The sequence below is a fragment of the Podarcis tiliguerta genome (assembly GCF_965153285.1).
Source record: "Podarcis tiliguerta genome assembly, chromosome: 14".
In the NCBI taxonomy this organism is placed as follows: domain Eukaryota; kingdom Metazoa; phylum Chordata; class Lepidosauria; order Squamata; family Lacertidae; genus Podarcis; species Podarcis tiliguerta.
Window position 1 is genome coordinate 40216535 of NC_139547.1, and position 17648 is coordinate 40234182.

A 17648-nucleotide genomic window follows, 5' to 3' on the forward strand; every position below is an offset into this window, starting at 1 on the left:
AATGTGTCCGGGAAGCTTTGGTGGCTAAGCTCAAAATGCATCGCTGTATTTAAAAAAAGATCTAATCATGGATACATCACATTTGTATTCATTCCCATTACCGAACTTTGCAAGCAGTGCTTAGCCTGCTATTTTGTAATCATTAGGCACACTTATTATTATGCTGCATAACCCAGCCTTCATTTGCCTTTTGATTGTAAGCCCATGTGAGCAGCTTGAGCTTTTTATAAAAAAATTCTTTAAATTACTAGTTAACACATCCCTTTGAGAATGGGCGAGCAGCGTATTAAAATGGATGGGGTGTACCTTTTTTCAGTTCAGCGCCAGCAATGTACATGATGTCTTAGAGAGGCAAAAATGGAAATGTCCCTGCCTGCAAAGAGCTTGCTCTTTCCAAATAGACAATTTGGGGAAACACAGGAAAGATGAATGCGGACAGATGTGATCATATAAGGTACACTGAAAGCCATGCAGAGAAGGTGAGTTTTGAGGAGGGATCTGAGAAGGAAAAGAGGCAATGCTCATATAAAGACCACACCTCTGTTTGAGAAAGTTTCACATACAGGGCCAGAAAGGGAGCATAATTGTTTATTTTGAGGTTTTTGAACCAGCCCTTGAACTAAACGATTCTCTAGGTGGTTTAGCACAAGTTGTTGTAATATGAAAGCTCACCTCTGTAAACCCAGGTCATGAGACGAGCCTGCGGGATTAAGCCAAAGGCTCATTTAGTCCAGCCTCCTGTTCTCACAGTGGCCAACCAATGCCAATGGGAACCCCCAATCAGGACATCGCTCTCCCCAGCAACCAGTATTCTGAGGCATACAAGCTCCAGCAGTGGAGGTAGAATGTAGCCATGGCTTGGCAGCCTTTAATTCTATGGCTCCTGGCACAAGCCAGTGCGTACCTCCCTTTGGTTTCATAGCTCAAGAACACCGGGAGGTTGCAGCAGAGTTGTCCTTTCTGGCATTGAGGGAGGAAGCAAGGTCCATGCAGCTTCTCTTGACTTGCTGTGATATTCTTCCCAGAAGGCAAAGGCTCCAGCCTCCCAGTGACCCTTGGTCGCCCTGGCCATTGGCAGAGTCCAGTGTGCCTCCCTTTGGCTCTGCAGTACCAGGGAATCTGGCTGCTACATCAGGCCTGTGTTAAACAGCAAGTGGCCTTTGTGTAGCTGAGGGTGCAGGGACTGGGGTAGCAGAGGTGACAGTGAGAAGCCAGGGCCAAAACAGGGTGCAGTAAGATTGTGAAGAGCTTTAAAAGGGTAAGGGGCACAATTACTAGAGTATCCCTGCAATGTCCTTAAGGATAACTCTGCTGGCCAGACCTTTTCATTTTCAAGAAAAAAAGTTGGGATTTGGTGGTCCTGTATGGTAAGAGGTTTCTGCTACAATAAAGCACTGTGCACAGTGCCCTTTGGTGGCATCGCTGCCATGAGGTCACTGCACGGTATTGCATGTCCTTGCAGGAGCAAATGTATTTGTTGCTGGTGTTGCATTGGAAATATCAGCCATAGAGGTTTGCTCGTAATTCTGTTTAAACAAATGGAATCCCACCCATGCTCAGTGGAACATGGAGAGAAACATAATGAAAGACAAGTTGTTTAAGCTTGTCTGTCTGCAAGCTTTGCTTATACAATGAGTCGTGTAGGAAGGAGCACCATGCATCTGAGGACAGAAGAAAACGAGGCAGAGAACAAGGATGCTGGAAACTAGGAATGAGTTCAAAAACTGGACAAATCAAAGTCAGCTGCTGTTAAGGGAGTGGTTGCTAGGGGCTTAGTAAGTGCATAGTGTATAAAAGGGAGGGGGATGATGAGACTTGCTGAGCCATTTTGCCAAGCAGAATTCTACTGCCTTAGTAATTGAGCCACCAAGGAAGCTGTGGGCAGAAAGCTGAGGGGAAGCTATTATGCTTGCAGAACAAGCAAACATCTTTTGGGCAGAATGCAATTTGGATGCATCACCATTGCCATGTGAGGACAAAATAGACTGCAGTAGGTGGAGGGGAAGGGATGGGTGTGATCTGGCATATTTGCAGATGAACCAACTCACAAGTCAGCTGGGCAAACCCAAGGCAGAATGTTTTATGCAAACAAGTAACATGGGACTTCATGGCTTCTAGACTAAAGTTGTTGTTTTTAAATGGCAGCTCTAATAGGAATATAGATCTATTAAATATTGGGGTTTGGAACTATTGCAGATATCTGGCCACCTATGAGGTAGGTTGCCAGCTTGGTGGAGGGGGGGGGGGGTAGGCAAGAGCAGGTCTGCTCTTGTGCCTTTGAAAGGTTTGATATTCAGAGTTCAGGAACTTGAGGCTTTGCTAGATATAGAGGGGGGGAAATCAGTTGCTGCTTCCTGCAGACCAAACTGCTCTTAAAGAGACAGGACAGGTGCAGCTTCAACAGCTGGCAAGCCAACAGAAGGATAGGTAAATCCTATCAACCCCCTGGCTGAGGCAGTAGAGACTTGCCAGTGCCCAACCGTTGCTCATACTGTCAATCTTTCTGCAACCCTCAGCATACTAGCATCAACTCATCAAAACTGCCAATCACCACTTAATTAGAACTGCTTTCTGTTTTCTTGAGTGCGGCTTTATGCTTGTGAGGATTCTGGACACTCCAGATGTTGTTGGACTCTTAGCGTCTGACAGCCCAGCTTAGCCAATGGGCAGGAGTGAGGAGTGTTGCTGTGGTCCAGCCACAGCCCCTTTGGGGCAACCCAGAAACTGCATGCTGGCGGTGGGCGGGATCAGAGGAAAAGTAGGCAGAGTCACTAATGCAAATTTTACTTTTGCACAGTAGGCTAGTTTCTATGCACACTCCCCCCTCCATTCAGAAAAGCAAGAGGCGTTATCAGAAGGTGTAACATGTAAACAAGCAACTCGCGTATTGGAACTCTTCCTACCATGCAGGGTAGGGATTATACAGTGCAGGCTGGAACAGGACCGGCTTGTGATCTCGATTTGTAACATACAGTAATGTCATGAGTTTCCTGTTCATTGTGACTTCAACTCATGATACAGTAAGAGCCATGGCTGTTTTCCCCAGTTAATTCTTTTCAGGGGGAAAAGATGCAGTGCAGCTCTGGCATGGCTTCAGCTTGAACCGAGAACAAGCTTACAAAAGAAGGGCCTGTTTTAACTCTCCTTGCCCTGTCCACTCAGAAGATTCCCATTCACCCCCCACCAAGAGAAAAAGATGCAAGTTCCCTGTATCTTTCTCCCTACAGATAAGACAGTAGATGGATGGGAGAGTGGGATTACTGCTGAAAGGAAGGGATTAAACAGTTCCCAGACCCAAAGCTACTCGTAGCTATTTCACCTACCTCCACCACCCAGTCATTTCAGCTTAACAGCAGGTGAACATCAGGTGAAACTAATACAATGAATAACATAAGAAACAAAAGCAGCAATAAAATGCAGTTAAAAGTCACAATGAATATTTACTGTGATGGATGTGCCGCCTTCAACCACAAACCCACAGACATGCCACGGATCACCTGAAGCTTTGCAGACCACTGATGGCCCACAGAGCAGTTTGGGAACCCCTGACTGTACCTAGAAAGCAACCACGACGAAAAAGTTCTGTGATTATTCCAAAAAGGGGTGGATCGTATTTTGAGACATCTCATGCCAACTATTGGTTGTGGATTTTTATTTTTATTTTGAAAAATAACCGACTTAGACATGGAAGCCCTGGATGCTGGAAGTATCCCAAACGCTCTGTGAAACCTGAATGGGACACTGCTGCACAAATCATTTTATGCATGGCTTTTCATAAAGTCTCTTGAAGACTGACCAAGTCAGATGACACAGGGTTTCAAGTGCACTGCTTATTTAAATTGTACTTTGCGTGTTCTCCTGACTATCGGGCAACAGATGTGTCAATCAAAAGGCAGCAGTCGACATTTCATTTCTGGACATCTTTTGTTCAGCTTTTGGGGAGCATGGTAAGACATAGTTAACCCGGCTTCTGCTGCTTCAGCCTGTTCAGACCCATGTCTCCTGAACTCTTTAGCTGTGGGCATTCTGTCACTATAGTGGTACCTCTGGTTACATACGCTTCAGGTTTCAGACTCCGCTAACCCTGAAATAGTACCTCAGTTTAAGAATTTTGATTCAGAATGAGAACACAAATCGTGCTCTGGCGGCGTGGCAGCAGCAGGAGGCCCCATTAGCTAAAGTGGTGCTTCAGGTTAAGAACGGTTTCAGGTTAAGAACGGACCTCCGGAACGAATTAACTTAACCTGAGGTACCACTGTACTGTGGGTGTAATCCCAGTGCTCCGGGCTACTGAAAAGTAAGCTTGGAAGCAAAGGGTGCCAGGGTGAACAGAGAATCCATTAAATGACCAATAACTTCATGCCCATTCCTCCTCCAACAACTAGTCTAATGAGCATTTCAAAAATGAAGTTGGACATTTACAAACACCAGCTGCCAAAAGTAATGGGATAAAGATATCTGAGATTTTTTTACCTGTCTAAAACACGAGCAAATCCAACGATTTTCTTGAGAGGTCATTTAGCCACCGACATTTTTTTAGAAATCTGATGCCTGCTGGCATTCTTAGTCATTCCAACAAATGTTGTTCTCCCCCGACCCCTCCCCCAGAAGAAACACTGTTAAGGAAACCAAACATGATTTAGGGAAGCCTCCCTGATAGTTCAGTCTTCAAATTTTATAGATCTTGATGCAAATTTATCTATGTGCACCTGCTTCTGAATGGGAGGCTGAAATCCAAGGCCAATGCCTCTGTGGTGCTTCCAAGCTAACGCCTTCTCAAATTCAGTCTGTAGCTTCTGCTGCAGGTACTGCTCTTTGCTCTTGTCCAAAGCCATGTTCAGCTTGGAGGCATGTGCTGGAGGACCTTGGACTGGTACAGGCCCCTTCTTAAATCCACCCATCAGCCGGAGGAACTTGGTTTTTTGCTCTGAATTTTCAAAGGTTGCTGTGGTCCACTGGCCAAAATGGACATCCTGAAATGCAAGGCACAAGTGTGGATTAGTGCCCCAAAGGACCTAAATCAAGTTTATTAGCCAACCAAATGCAGGTTATAGCCAAAGAAGGAAAACAGGAGAACAGTGTGATGCAGGGGTACATGTTCACAGTGCTCCAACTCAACCACTAAGATTGTCTGATGGTGGTTCCTCACATCCCTGAGGTTCAGTCAGCCTTTACTAGGGACCAAGCCCTTAGTGTGGCAGGCCCTGCCCTATGGAACTCCCTGCCACCAGAGGATTGACAGGAATCCACCCCCCCCCCGCGCCTCCTTTCAGATGTTTCCTGAAAACTCTCAACACAGACAGGCCTCTGAAATGTTTATTTTTCTATCCTCTTCCCACTCATTTTTATTGATCTTACTGCAATTTCGTATGGTGTCTACTATTTTGCTGTATTCTTATGAAATGTAGAATCTATAAAAAATTTTTTTAAAAAAATGTACTGGGCACTGCACTGTCTTTTCATGCTAGAAGATGGCACAAGCCTTATGGCCTCAGCAAGACAGCAAAGGCTGCATCTCAGTAAGCATACCTTCTGCAAAGTACAGGATTGTCTATATAAATATATCAATGCAAATAAGTGAGGAAGGTGCAGGAGGCAGAGAGGCACAGGCCAGAACTAGTAACAGCTTAGCGCAGGCGTGAGGACCATTTGGCCCTCCAGATTGCTGCCGAACAACAATTCCCAACAGCCCCAGCCAGTACCAGCAATGGTCAGGGGTGGTGAGTGTTGTAGTTCTGCAGTATCTGGAGGGTTAGAGATTCCCAACACCAGGCTCAGTGGTAGAGTATGTGCTTTGCAGACAGAGGTTCCCAGACTCAAATTCTTTAAAAGGGTCAGGAAGCAGGAGATGGGGAAGACGCCCTTTTCTGAGACCTGAAGAGCCACGGCCAGTCAGAATAGCTAATACTGGGCTGGATGAACAATAAGGCAGCTTCCTATGCCTCTATTTAGTTATGAATCACTTCCCTTAAAACAGTCCAAAGCCACTTAACAGTAAAAACATCAAGACAATAAAAGCGTTGTGTTCAAACAATTTCAAGTCCAACACAAATAAAGATTGGGATTACAATCTCCCTTTAAGTGGCTCGTTTGGAAGAGGAAACGGGTGCCAAAGAAGACAAATGAGACAGTGCCTATCTGATATGTAAAGAGAGGGAGTTACAAAGCGTAGGTGCCATGCTAAAGGCCTGATTCCTGCATTGTACGATGTCCAGATAAGGTGGTATCTGGAGGAGGGCCTCACCTGCAGAGCGCAGTGCTCTGTTGGGTATACAAGAGGGAGAGATGATTCAAGAGAATAAATGTTCTCCTTGTTTTGCCCTTCCTTTCCATCCCCCTCCCCACATTTACGCACACATGCATTGCCTCTCCCTCTCACCCTCCCCAATCCCCCCCCCCCCGCTTCCTCTCACCATCAGTAGGTGACAGCAACAGCAGTCAAAACAAAAGAGGCAGCAACAGCCCTCCAGGCATTCCCAGGGAACCAACAGAAAGACAGGAGTCCTACGGGAGATGTTCTCTGAACCACTGCCTTCTGATTTTTCATTTCCTACCATGCCCAACTCTTCTTTCCAATTGTCTAGACTTCCTCCATTCTCAGCTTCTGCACCCAGACATGTCAGCTTACAAACAATTAATTCCACTTAACGGTGGTGGTGGTGAGATTTGTGCAGGCGTAAGAACAGCTTTTCCAAACCCTGCAATTTTGGAGGTTAACTCTGAGCAGCTCTCCAACATGTCTTTATTTTTCCCTACCCTTTTTAGCTGGCTTTGTGAAGCTTGCCATTGGGCTCTGTCACTCCTGTTCTTCCAGGTGCTAATGCATTCTGATAGGCCGTCACCAAGGGATTGGGATTCCCTGCATAAATGTCAGCTGGAGGACAACTCTACAGCCATCTAGACATTTGCACATTTAAAGCACAACTGGGCATTTACAAAAAAAACCCCTCAAACTGTCCAGCATCCTTCACCTGAAATACCCCACAACTCTTTTAGAGGTTGCAAGCATCCACCTGGCATTCCAGTTTTAACGACAAGCTGAAACATTTGCAGAGGAGGACGACCACGATGGAAACCAAGCCTTATGAGAAATAGTTGAAGGAGCTGGGTATGTTTAGCCTGAAGAGAAGACTTGAGAGGAAACAGACATCTTTAAATATCTGAAGAGGTGTCAAATGAAGATGGAGCAAGTTTGTTTTCTGCTGCTCTAGACCAGGCTTCCTCAAACTTGGCCCTCCAGATGTTTTGAGACTACAATCCCCATCATCCCTGACCACTGGTCCTGCTAGCTAAGGATCATGGGAGTTGTAGGCCAAAAAATCATCTGGAGGGCCGAGTTTGAGGAAGCCTGCTCTAGATGGTAGAATCTATACCAATGGATTCAGATTACAAGAAAGAAGATTCCAACCGAACAGAGTTTGAAGGTACCTCGAGGTTCATCTAGTCCAATCCTCTGCAATGCAACAATCTTTTGCCCAATGTGGCGCTTGAACCCACAATCCTGAGATGAATAGTGTCATCCTCTACCAACTGAGCTATCCTAGCAGTTGCTAGGAATAACTTTCTGATGGTAAGACCTATTTGACGGGGACATGGGCTATCTTGGAAGGTGCTGGACTCTCCTTCACTGGAGGCTTATAAACAGATGTTGAATGGCCATCTGTCAGGGGTTCTGTAGCTGTGATTCCTGCACTGCTGAGGGTTGAACTAGATGGCCCTTGGGGGTTCCTTCCACCTCTACAATTCTATGATACTATAACTGAATAGGACTAGCCAGGGCAGCAAATGTAGTCTACCATCCAGGCAGTGACCAGAGGCAGACCAGCTTATTTTCAGCACATACCTTTAGACTAGGCATACCTTCACTGTCAGAGGCACTACGCCTCTGAGTATCAGTTAGTGGGAATCACAAACAGGGAGAGTACAGTTCAGCTCCTGCTTGCATGGTTCCAATAGGCATCTGGATGTTGCCCATTGAGAGAGCAGGACACTGGCCTGATCCAACAGAGGCTCTTATGCTTTTACACAGAAGTGATAATTCAGAGAGGAAATCTGTCATGTGTGGAGTGGCCCTTTGAGACAGCTGAACTTCTAATGTGAGCAGATGCCAATCGATACCCAAGATGGCCTATTCACCTAAAGTACAGAAACCTTTTAACACCCCTCTTGGCAATTTAAGACTCAATTTCCCCATCTAAGTCAGCAAACACAGAGAACCTCAATCGTGCCATTACTCCAGCTCCCAAGACAGGCTAGCTCATTTCCGCCAGGGATTTGGGGACCACATTCTTCAAAGGGGGCAACTGCCTCCTGCAGTTAAGAGTATTAGATGGTGCAGTCCACTAAATGCAGGGAAAAGGTAGGCTCCCTCCGATTCTCTACCTCTGACTGGTCATCTTTTGCAGTCATGGAGAAAAGAAACATGGCAGTGCTAATCAGAGCGTGAGAGCTATGTCCAAGGGCTAGTGTTATTTATATTCCACAGCAAACAGAAACAAACAAACACACAAAAATTCTACAGCAAAGATATCACAACTAATTCCATTAAGGGACTATCGGAGCAAAAATGCTATTTTTCAGGATTAACAACCGGAATCACAGTTTTCTGGAGGTCAGAGTGCTCTGGTTTCAGCATCTCTAAAGACTGGACTCATTTGTTCTACAGCATGACCTCAAGTTTCCAATCAGATGAGAGATTGGCGTGCCAAACCACAGACATGACTAGCATCGCAAGTCAACAACAGTGCAGGTCTGCTTTGTCCTTGCTACCTGGGCTCTTGCAGAGCTCGTGCTTACCGATTCTCCCTCTTCCTTGACAGTCTTCATTTTGCCAGATTCCCTGTCAATCTCTTCTTGGAGAGCCTGCCGTCTCAACTGGCATGGAAAAATGGGGAAAATATGCGCATGAGGGCAAAAAAAATTGTTTGATTGTAAAACTGCTTAGAAACGTCAAGAAGTTAAGGGGAGAAGTGCCCAAAATGTTACTTGCAGAAAAGAAAAGGCACAATTTCGACCCTTTTACACATACAAGAATTTGCGAAGGTAAAAAGCATCTGCAAGACAAGCAGTTCTCAAAATACACAAATGCAGAGAAAGAATGTTTTACAGACTGGGAGGCTGCATTTACTTGGCTCTGAGAACACTGCAGGTAGCGGATGACCTCAAACTGTGTACATGGAAAAGAGTGGCAATGAAGGAGGGATGATAAAATACCCATGGAAACAATCAGACATTTTGAACCCCTTTGGCATTATCCAGTTGCCCTCCCCAGCCAGCTACTCCAGTTTCAAAATTCCCTTGCATCAGAGATGGGCAACCTTCCCAGTGCCTCCTGGATACATTTCCAGAGTGCTTGAAATACCACTCTCCTGTTCTAAAGTAGGTGCCTGTTGCCATTAAAAAAAAAAATGCAAGCAAGCTTGACAAAACAAAGGGGGCTTATCAGGAAGACCAGGAAACAAGAAAAGAAGAGCAGGTGGAGGTGGGGAGAGGACAAATCTGAAAGCCTCAGGACTTCTAAGCTCATCTCATTCACAAAGAACCAACACATTTGAATCCAGCACTTGGGGAGTAAGGCTGGCTTTGCACATCTGATGCTGTGCCCAGAATTACAGAACTACCACAGAGCAAGAATAGGTGGCCAAAGCAGCAGAACTGCAGGTGGTGCCTGAAGCTGAGTCCTTCCATGGTTAGAGTCGTGAAACACAATTATCTGCTAGATAACAGGCCCCCTTCTTGATAAAATTCTCAATTTACAGAGGATCATACAATCTTATCCTAAAACCGCCACTTCTCTCACACTGGAGATGCCCAAACAACACCTTGGTTCAGATGATCAATTAAACTACAGTTTATGGGTTATACGTGACTGGTGGGAACAAGCTGTGTCAACTCTGAGGCTGCATGCTCTCGCTTCCCACTCTTCCATCTTTGTACGAGAAGTGGAAGAGGGGACCGTGTGAGACCAAAACTCATCACAGTTTGATTGTCTAAACTATGGCTGATCAATCAGTGACTGTTTTGTATGTGAAATGCTTTAAACACAGATGTTCTTGTGGAAAATGTGGTATATAAATCAAGTGATAATGACTAGGAGCATAATCCACAACCTACATAAGTCTGAGCCACATAGTCACTAACCCGAAAACCACATAGTCACTAACTGGGAAGCAGCACATAAAAGTCTGGCATAGCCCAAGATGGGCATCCCGAGAGGGCAGGACATGCAGATGAGATCCTGCTTCATCACGTCCATGTGAGCCAAACACAGAACATTATCCAAATCAGCCTAATATGTGCCACAATAAGACTCCAAAAGAGCCACAAAAGAATAACGTTGTACCTTGTCTATTTGTATTTCATCACAGTTTCCTTTCTTAAATGCCACCACTTTTATTTCTTCATCCCCTTCCTGAAAAACAAGAGTGCACATTTTGAGTATCACCGGGAAAACCCGCTCATGTTTAAGCGTGATATGGTTAGCATTCCACATTACACCAAAAGAATGGTATAAAAATGGAAGATTAAAGCCACAGAGTGGCTATTGGAGCCCTGCCATCTTTTCATGAAGTTACTGGTAGCCATGGCCAAGATAAGATCAGACCAGAAGCTCCTGTAGCCCACAGCTCCTGTGGCCAAAAAGATGGCGAAGGGAAGTCCACAAACCGGAGTACAGTGGTACCTTGGGTTACACACACTTCAGGTTACATGCGCTTCAGGTTACAGACTCCACTAACCCAGAAAGAGTACCTTGGGTTAAGAACTTTGCTTCAGGATGAGAACAGAAATCGTGCTCCAGCAGCATGACGGCAACAGGAGGCCCCATTAGCTAAAGTGGTGCTTCAGGTTAAGAATAGTTTCAGGTTAAGAACGGACCTCCGGAACGAATTAAGTACTTAACCCGAGGTACTACTGTACAAAAAACACCCTCACACTTGTGATCTCCAGCAACTGGTGTCTGAATGCACACTACCTCTGATACTGGAAGCAAGAAAGCTATAATATGCCTATTAGTCACCAACAGCCTTATCCTTCACAAATTTGTCTGATCCCCCTTTAAGGCTGTCCAAATTGGTGGGTATCACCACATTATTGTGGTAGTAGAGAAAGAACAGATAACTGAAAGGAGAGGTGATAACCGCCCCAAATAACCTGTGTGGCGTAGTGCTTGGAACGTCAGATTAGGACCTGAGAGACCAGGGTTCAAATACCCACTCAAACATGAGTGAGGATTTGAAATCCCCACTTCTTACATTCCTCCATTTTAAGAACTGTGTATTTATTTCTACTCTCTGCTTTCAAGTTTATTGATCCTGTCCTCTTATCCCAAAAGTCTCTGGTGAGGAGCTTTATGACAAAAGGTTTTCAAAAATTTAAAGACACAATGTTGACTGGGTCACCCCTACTTACATTCTCAAAGAATGCTAAAAGTTTCAAATCCTCATTCAGCCATGAATTTTGGGTGAACTACACTTTCCCAGCCCAACCCAACCTACCTAGAGGTCCCGGGCCCTAAGGAAGTTAGATTAGCCTCAACCAGAGCCAGGGCCTTTCCAACACTGGCTCCGGCCTGGTGGAACGCTCTGTCTCATGAGACAAGGACCCTGCAGGATCGGATTTCTTTCCACAGGGCCTGTAAGACAGAGTTGTTCTGCCTGGCCTTTGGCCTAGAATCAATTTGATTCCCTCCCCCTTTTTCTTTTTTCCTTTCTCCTCCTGTGAAGAGGCTGCATCTTAATGTTTTAATGTAGTATTTTAATCTTGTTTTTAAGTTGTATTTTAATCAACTTGTTTTTATTATTGGTTGTTAGCCACCCTGAGCCCGGTCTTGGCTGGGGAGGGCGGGGTATAAATAAAATTTATTATTATTATTATCCCATCGGGCACTCGTGATGCTAAAATGGGGGCAGGGGAGGGCAAGGGAGAGGGAAGCAGAATCACACATGGCACTCTGACCTTACTGGAGGACAGGTGGGATAAAAACAAACTACATAAGAAATGGCAAATAGCAAGTTCTATTTAGAAGCTACCTTTGCTTCTTGTTTAATCTTTGCTTTCTTGAAACTGGGCTCTTCTTCACAGGCTTTGGCGCCTCTGTTCTCCCGGTCCTTCTTTTTCTTCTTGATGTGATGCCTGCTGTCATTTTCAGATCTGCCATCTTCCCAGCTCACTACATGGTCTTGCGCCTTTTTGGATTTGGGGGCGTTCTTAGTCCTCTTTGTTGCTGACCAGCTCTCATTTGTAGCCACATCTCCATCATCCTCCAAGAGAGCTGGATGATCGCTTGCAACTTTGGTTTGGGTTTTCCTCTTCTTCATTTTCTTCTTCTTCACTTTGCTGTCTCGTTCAGAGTTTGAGATCAGTCCTGTTTTCTCCTTGCCATTGCTTGGCTTTGTTTTAGATTTTTGTTTTGGCTGGCTTTCAATAGAAACACAAGACTGATTTTCCTGGTTATCCTCTGATGTCAGAAGAGGTTGCTTTCTTTTCTTTTTCTTCCTCTTCTTCTTCCTTACTTTGCTTTCTTCTTCTGATACATTGGCTGTGCCCTCTAGATGCTGTTGAAAACCAAGAGCTCTCCTCTTGCAACCAAATTCTTCTTCTAACTGGTGTACAGTGTTGGCAATACCTTTTTCTTTTAAGCAGCAAACTTTTTTTTTCATTACAATATCCCTTTCACCTGCAGCATTTTGGACAAGAGTCTGAAACATTGTCTCATGGGAAATGGTTTTTTGTTTTTTGGAGACGTGTTTTACAGGCTCATCCTCATCTTCTCCACTAAGTTGTATCACACAGTGAGCAAGTTTGGTTTTTTTCTTCTTCTTCTTTTTCTTTGCAGGAAATCCATCACCAACTCCATCGCTGTCTGGAATATCCCTTTTGCGTTTCTTACTAATGAAAAAAGGGGCTTCCTGCTGTTCTATTGGCAGCTCTTTACTAGAAATCTCACAATCACCATCTTGATTACAAGAAAATCTTTGTGTTCCTTCTCTCTTGAGCTTCTTAGGCATTTCATCAGTTTCTTTTAATAATTCTGAATCTGAACTGCTTTCTATAACAATAGGAAGGTTGGTACAACCTTTGCTCTTCAATTTGGAAGCATTTTTCTTCATTGAATCTATCTGATCTGAACCCTCTCCATTTACCAAGCGCTTCTTTTTCTTTGCCTTGACTTTGGTTTGTAAATCATAATAGCCATTTTCTTCTATTATAACAGCTGCCTGGTTTCTAACCATAGCGTTAACTTTAATATTTATCTGCACAGATCTATCAGTTTTGTTCCTTGCATCCTTTATGACTATTCTGAAAAACAAAAAGCAGACACCCATTTACCAAGTAGTAACTTACCACAGTTGGTATCATTATAGTTTAGCAAGATGTATACAAGCTTAGCCTCCCTCCAGGTTTGTGTGTTCCTCTCTCCCTTCTCCCATGAGAAGAATAATGCTTTTTTGCTGAAACACATTAGGCTACTAATAATTTATCAGCAACTTGAGACATGCTCTCTCTTTTTTGGCAGCTATTTCCATGCTTGACACATTTTCTGCTGCAGGGGAAGGAGATGATCTCTACACTCTTAAATAAGTTAAATAAGTAGCACTGTCCTTCACTGCAAGCAATTCCAGTGACATTCTTTGTTACAGCGGACTGTGGGCATACAGCCAAATTAGAGAGCTTTAAATGGGAATTATGCAATTTCATGAACGATAGGGTGGTCAATGGCAACTAGTCATGATTTCTGTATGTACTACATCCAGAATCAGAGGCAACAGGCCTCTGAATGAATGAATGAGGTGACAACAACAGGAGTATTTTTACTCTCATGTCCTGCTTGCCATAGGCATCCAAATGGCTGTTGTAAATATAAGATGCCTTCCAACCCTATAATTCTATGATAGTTGGGCACTTGGACTGATCCAGCATGGCTCCTCCTGTGCTCTTATATTTAACAGTGCAAAAGGAGTCAGTCAGGAAGGTATACAGAAATAAATAGTGTTAAAGGCACATATTCACGAACACTTCATACATATTGGGTCTCTTTCCCCCCATCTTACCACACATCTCCATGTGGACAAACAATATGCGTTCCCACCCTTATTTATTAGGTAAGATTTCTTCCTTTTCCTTCACCACAAGGTGACTTACAGCAATAAAATGTGTAATTATAAATCAAATAAAACAGTTACAACCCTATGCAAGTGTAAAGATAATCGAAAACAGTTCCACATAGAAAACAATTAAAAACAACTTCGTATTAAAAAAACCAAACACAGGTAAAAATAGTTCAGATGCAGGCTGGAATAAGGACCTCAATTTAAAAGGCTTGTTGGATGGTCAACAAGACAACAGATGCCAAAAAGACATCAGAGGCAGCACTTGCCTAGTAGTTAATGGCAGAGAGTTCAAAAGGGGGGATGCCACCACGCTAAAGGCCCTGTGGGACGGACCTCCTGTAAAGATTGTACCTGCATGAGGCCCTCTTCTGAAGAGCACAGTGGCTGGCTGGGCATATATGGGGTGTGACAATCTTTTAGGTATCCTGGTCTCAAACCAGGAGCGGCAACAGAAGAACAAGTCTTTTCTGTAGTTGCTCCGTACAGAGGCTTATTTATTTTTCATACAATTTATACACTGCTTGTTCGTTCTTTTTAAAGCTGTTTACAAAAAGACAAAACAATAAAATCGAAAAGTAAATAAATCATGACCATGCTTTTAAAACCATACTTTGTTTTAAAACCATACTTTGTTGCATCTCTTTAGGTGTGCAGAATTGAGTCAGTGGCTCATATGCTTCTGGCTTGCACTCTTTATAAAAAGATTTGAGGTTATTACCCCTCTATTATTGTCTACGCTGGGTTGCCCAACCACTGCTACTGTCCCCTTTCTTTTAGCAGATCAAGATGATTAGGTGACAGCAAAAACTGCAAGGTTTTTAGCGGGGGCAATTAGAATAAGGTCTATTATTTGATTATTGATGTAACCTCCCCAAAAATGTATTTTCTATAGTTAAGTTTTCACCTCTCTCGTCAGTATGTTTTGTTTTATTTTATTGCTATGACTAGTGGCTGATGCAAAATAAAGATTCTTCTGATTCTGATCAGGTGAAAATGTTTCTCTTCTCCCAGGCCTTTGGCTACTTAAACCACCTGTGGCCTTTCAAAAAAAATGTGTGTGTGTGTGATTATTTTGTTTATTACGTTACGTATTCCTGCGTTGTTGTTGCTTTCTCTGCCGCCTTGAGACCCTCGGATGAAGGACGGTATAAAAAAATAAATGAAACTTAATGACATGGACACCAGGACTCTCCTAATCTTGCTGGACTCGCAACTCCTCCCACGGCAGCCTCGGCCATGAGCCACGCGGCCTGGGAGTGAGGAGAGCCGGGAGGCCGGCAGCATCTGGAAGGCCGCGGTTGTCCCCCCACCCCCACCCCACCGCTCCTTGGGGGTCACGGGCCTCCCAGCCCTACGGAAGCCAAAGCCTCCCCTCACCCCACAGAAACCGACCCCTCCCTCTAGCCTTCTCCCCCACCCCCCGCCACTCACCTGTCCTGAGGAAGGAAAGCGGGGCCCGTTGGCCTGCCTGCCTCCTCCTACGACCCCAGCTCCTTCCCTCCCCTACCTGGGCGCCGCTTCTTCGAAAGCCGCGAAAACACTTCGCCTCGCTCGGCCTGACCCGGAAAGGAAAACAGGCGTCGCGGCCTAGCGGGGAAACCGCCGCCGGGCGCCCGCGGCTTTGAGGTTGCCTAGCAACCGCTCCCCTTTCCTCCTCCTGCCGCGGCTGCTATGGAGGAACTCCCGGCCCCCAACCTCTGGGAGCAAATCTGTGCAGGTGGGAGACCCTCCCCCCCCTTTTGCCCCCCTTTTGCCCGCATCTTCGGCAAATGCCTCGGTGCAAATGGGGGGCGTGATCTATCCAGACCTTCTCTAGGAGCAGGGCCGCATTTAGGTTTGATGAGGCCCTAATATACTGAAGGTAAAGGGGCCCTTTAAATGTCCTGCTATCCTTTGTCAACAACAAATTGTCGCTGTTTTTTGTGTTGAATATATGCTATATGGTAATTTCTGGACCTAATAGGTCCATACACAACACAAATCACTGTTGCTGTATGTAGGTTTTGTTTGTTTTGTTTTTTATCTTATATTTTGGAAATCTACATCCAGCCCCCCCCCTTTAAATTCCCCCCCCCCAAGAGAGTGGGGCCCTAAGCTATAGCTTTTTTAGCTTATACGGAAATCCGGCACTACCTAGGAGCAACGAAAACCTGACACTTTCACCCCCCCTTTCCTTTTCTTTCTCCCCCTCCCCAGAATTTGAAGCAATGCAGCCTCCCCATCCTGACACTTTCGACCAGAAGAGGGAGGTTGCACCCGAACCTAAGCAGGAGCCTGTAGTTACTTCCCAGGTAAAGACAATTGCTGTGTTAAGAAGCACTTTTTGTTTGTTATCCATCCTGTATCTTTCAACATTCAGCTTCATTTGGATGTCCATGCATCTTGGTGTTAGGAGAAAGTAAGACACCCCCCCCTTTCTCCTTGCCATGTCTAATTTTCTAAACTTCTATCATGTCACCTCTGGCTCGCTTTTCCCCTCAACTGAAATGTCCCCAGTTCTGTATGGTTTCAGTTCCTCTCCCTTGGTGTCGATCCTCCAGCTTCAAAGGCACTGTATCACCAAATAGAGGCTGCGGCAGAACAAAAGATGGGGATTGGAGGCTGACCTCATGTCCTGCGTCTGGGCTCCCTGTAGGAAATGAGAGGCTAAACTAGACATAGACTGTCCGTTTGATGTGTCCCAGTTCTTCTTATCTTCCTGAATATTCCTTATTTTGCAGATTTCATTGCAGGGACAAATGAATTCAGGTAGAGACTGGAGATCTCTGCAGAATCATGCCTTCCCCCTGGTAATCCAGAGATGTATACAGTGGTACCTCAGGTTACAGACGCTTTAGGTTACAGACTCTGCTAACCTAGAAATAGTACCTCGGGTTAAGAACTTTGCTTCAGGATGAGAACAGAAATCGTGCTCCAGTGGCAGCGGGAGACCCTGTTAGCTAAAGTGGTACCTCAGGTTAAGAACAGACCTCCAGAATGAATTAAGTTCTTAACCTGAGGTACCACTGTAATTTGTTATGGGTGCTGATAGTTGTTAAAGGTAAAGGTACCCCTGCCCGTACGGGCCAGTCTTGCCAGACTCTAGGGTTGTGCGCTCATCTCACTCTATAGGCCGGGAGCCAGCACTGTCTGCAGACACGTCCGGGTCACGTGGCCAGCGTGACAAGCTGCATCTGGCGAGCCAGCGCAGCACACGGAAACGCCATTTACCTTCCCGCTGGTAAGCGGTCCCTATTTATCTACTTGCACCCGGGGGTGCTTTCGAACTGCTAGGTTGGCAGGCGCTGGGACCGAACGACGGGAGCGCACCCCGCCGCAGGGATTCGAACCGCCAACCATGCGATCGGCAAGTCCTAGGCACTGAGGTTTAACCCACAGCACCACACCGCGTCCCTTAGTTAGGAAACTGATAGTTGTTAGGAAACCCCTATTCCCCTTGCAGAGTTACAATTCCCAAATTGGTTTTAACAATCAGTCCCTCTTCTCAGGGAACTCTTGAAATTGAAGTTATGTAAAGCAAATAGGGATCTCCTATTG

General features: G+C 45.1%; 2 protein-coding genes across 7 annotated transcripts in view; one reads left to right on the forward strand and one right to left on the reverse strand.

Moving 5' to 3' along the window:
* Positions 1-568: 568 nt before the first annotated feature.
* Positions 569-15742, reverse strand: KNOP1 (lysine rich nucleolar protein 1). Of its 3 annotated transcripts, XM_083413569.1 has the most exons (6): positions 15543-15672; positions 14463-14651; positions 12030-13299; positions 10343-10411; positions 8797-8874; positions 569-4973 (listed from the first exon to the last, which is right to left on the reverse strand). In XM_083413569.1, exons 3-6 carry the CDS (start codon positions 13230-13232, stop codon positions 4662-4664), a joined length of 1662 nt encoding a protein of 553 aa, XP_083269695.1. In that variant the 5' UTR covers positions 13233-13299; positions 14463-14651; positions 15543-15672; the 3' UTR covers positions 569-4661. The 3 variants fall into 3 exon arrangements, with proteins under 3 accessions (XP_083269695.1, XP_083269696.1, XP_083269694.1); XM_083413570.1 differs by lacking the exon at positions 14463-14651 and having other exon boundaries at positions 15619-15742; XM_083413568.1 differs by lacking the exon at positions 14463-14651 and having other exon boundaries at positions 15543-15680.
* Positions 15695-17648, forward strand: part of IQCK (IQ motif containing K) — a 33642-nt gene continuing 31688 nt past the window's right edge. For 3 of the 4 annotated variants that reach the window (XM_083413761.1, XM_083413764.1, XM_083413763.1), the window contains exons 1-2: positions 15695-15828; positions 16308-16402. In XM_083413761.1, the coding sequence (XP_083269887.1) occupies positions 15783-15828; positions 16308-16402 (141 nt within the window). In that variant the 5' untranslated portion in view covers positions 15695-15782. Of the gene's footprint in view, positions 15973-16307; positions 16403-17648 lie in introns of all 4 variants that reach the window. The other variant, XM_083413762.1, reaches the window with a different exon arrangement.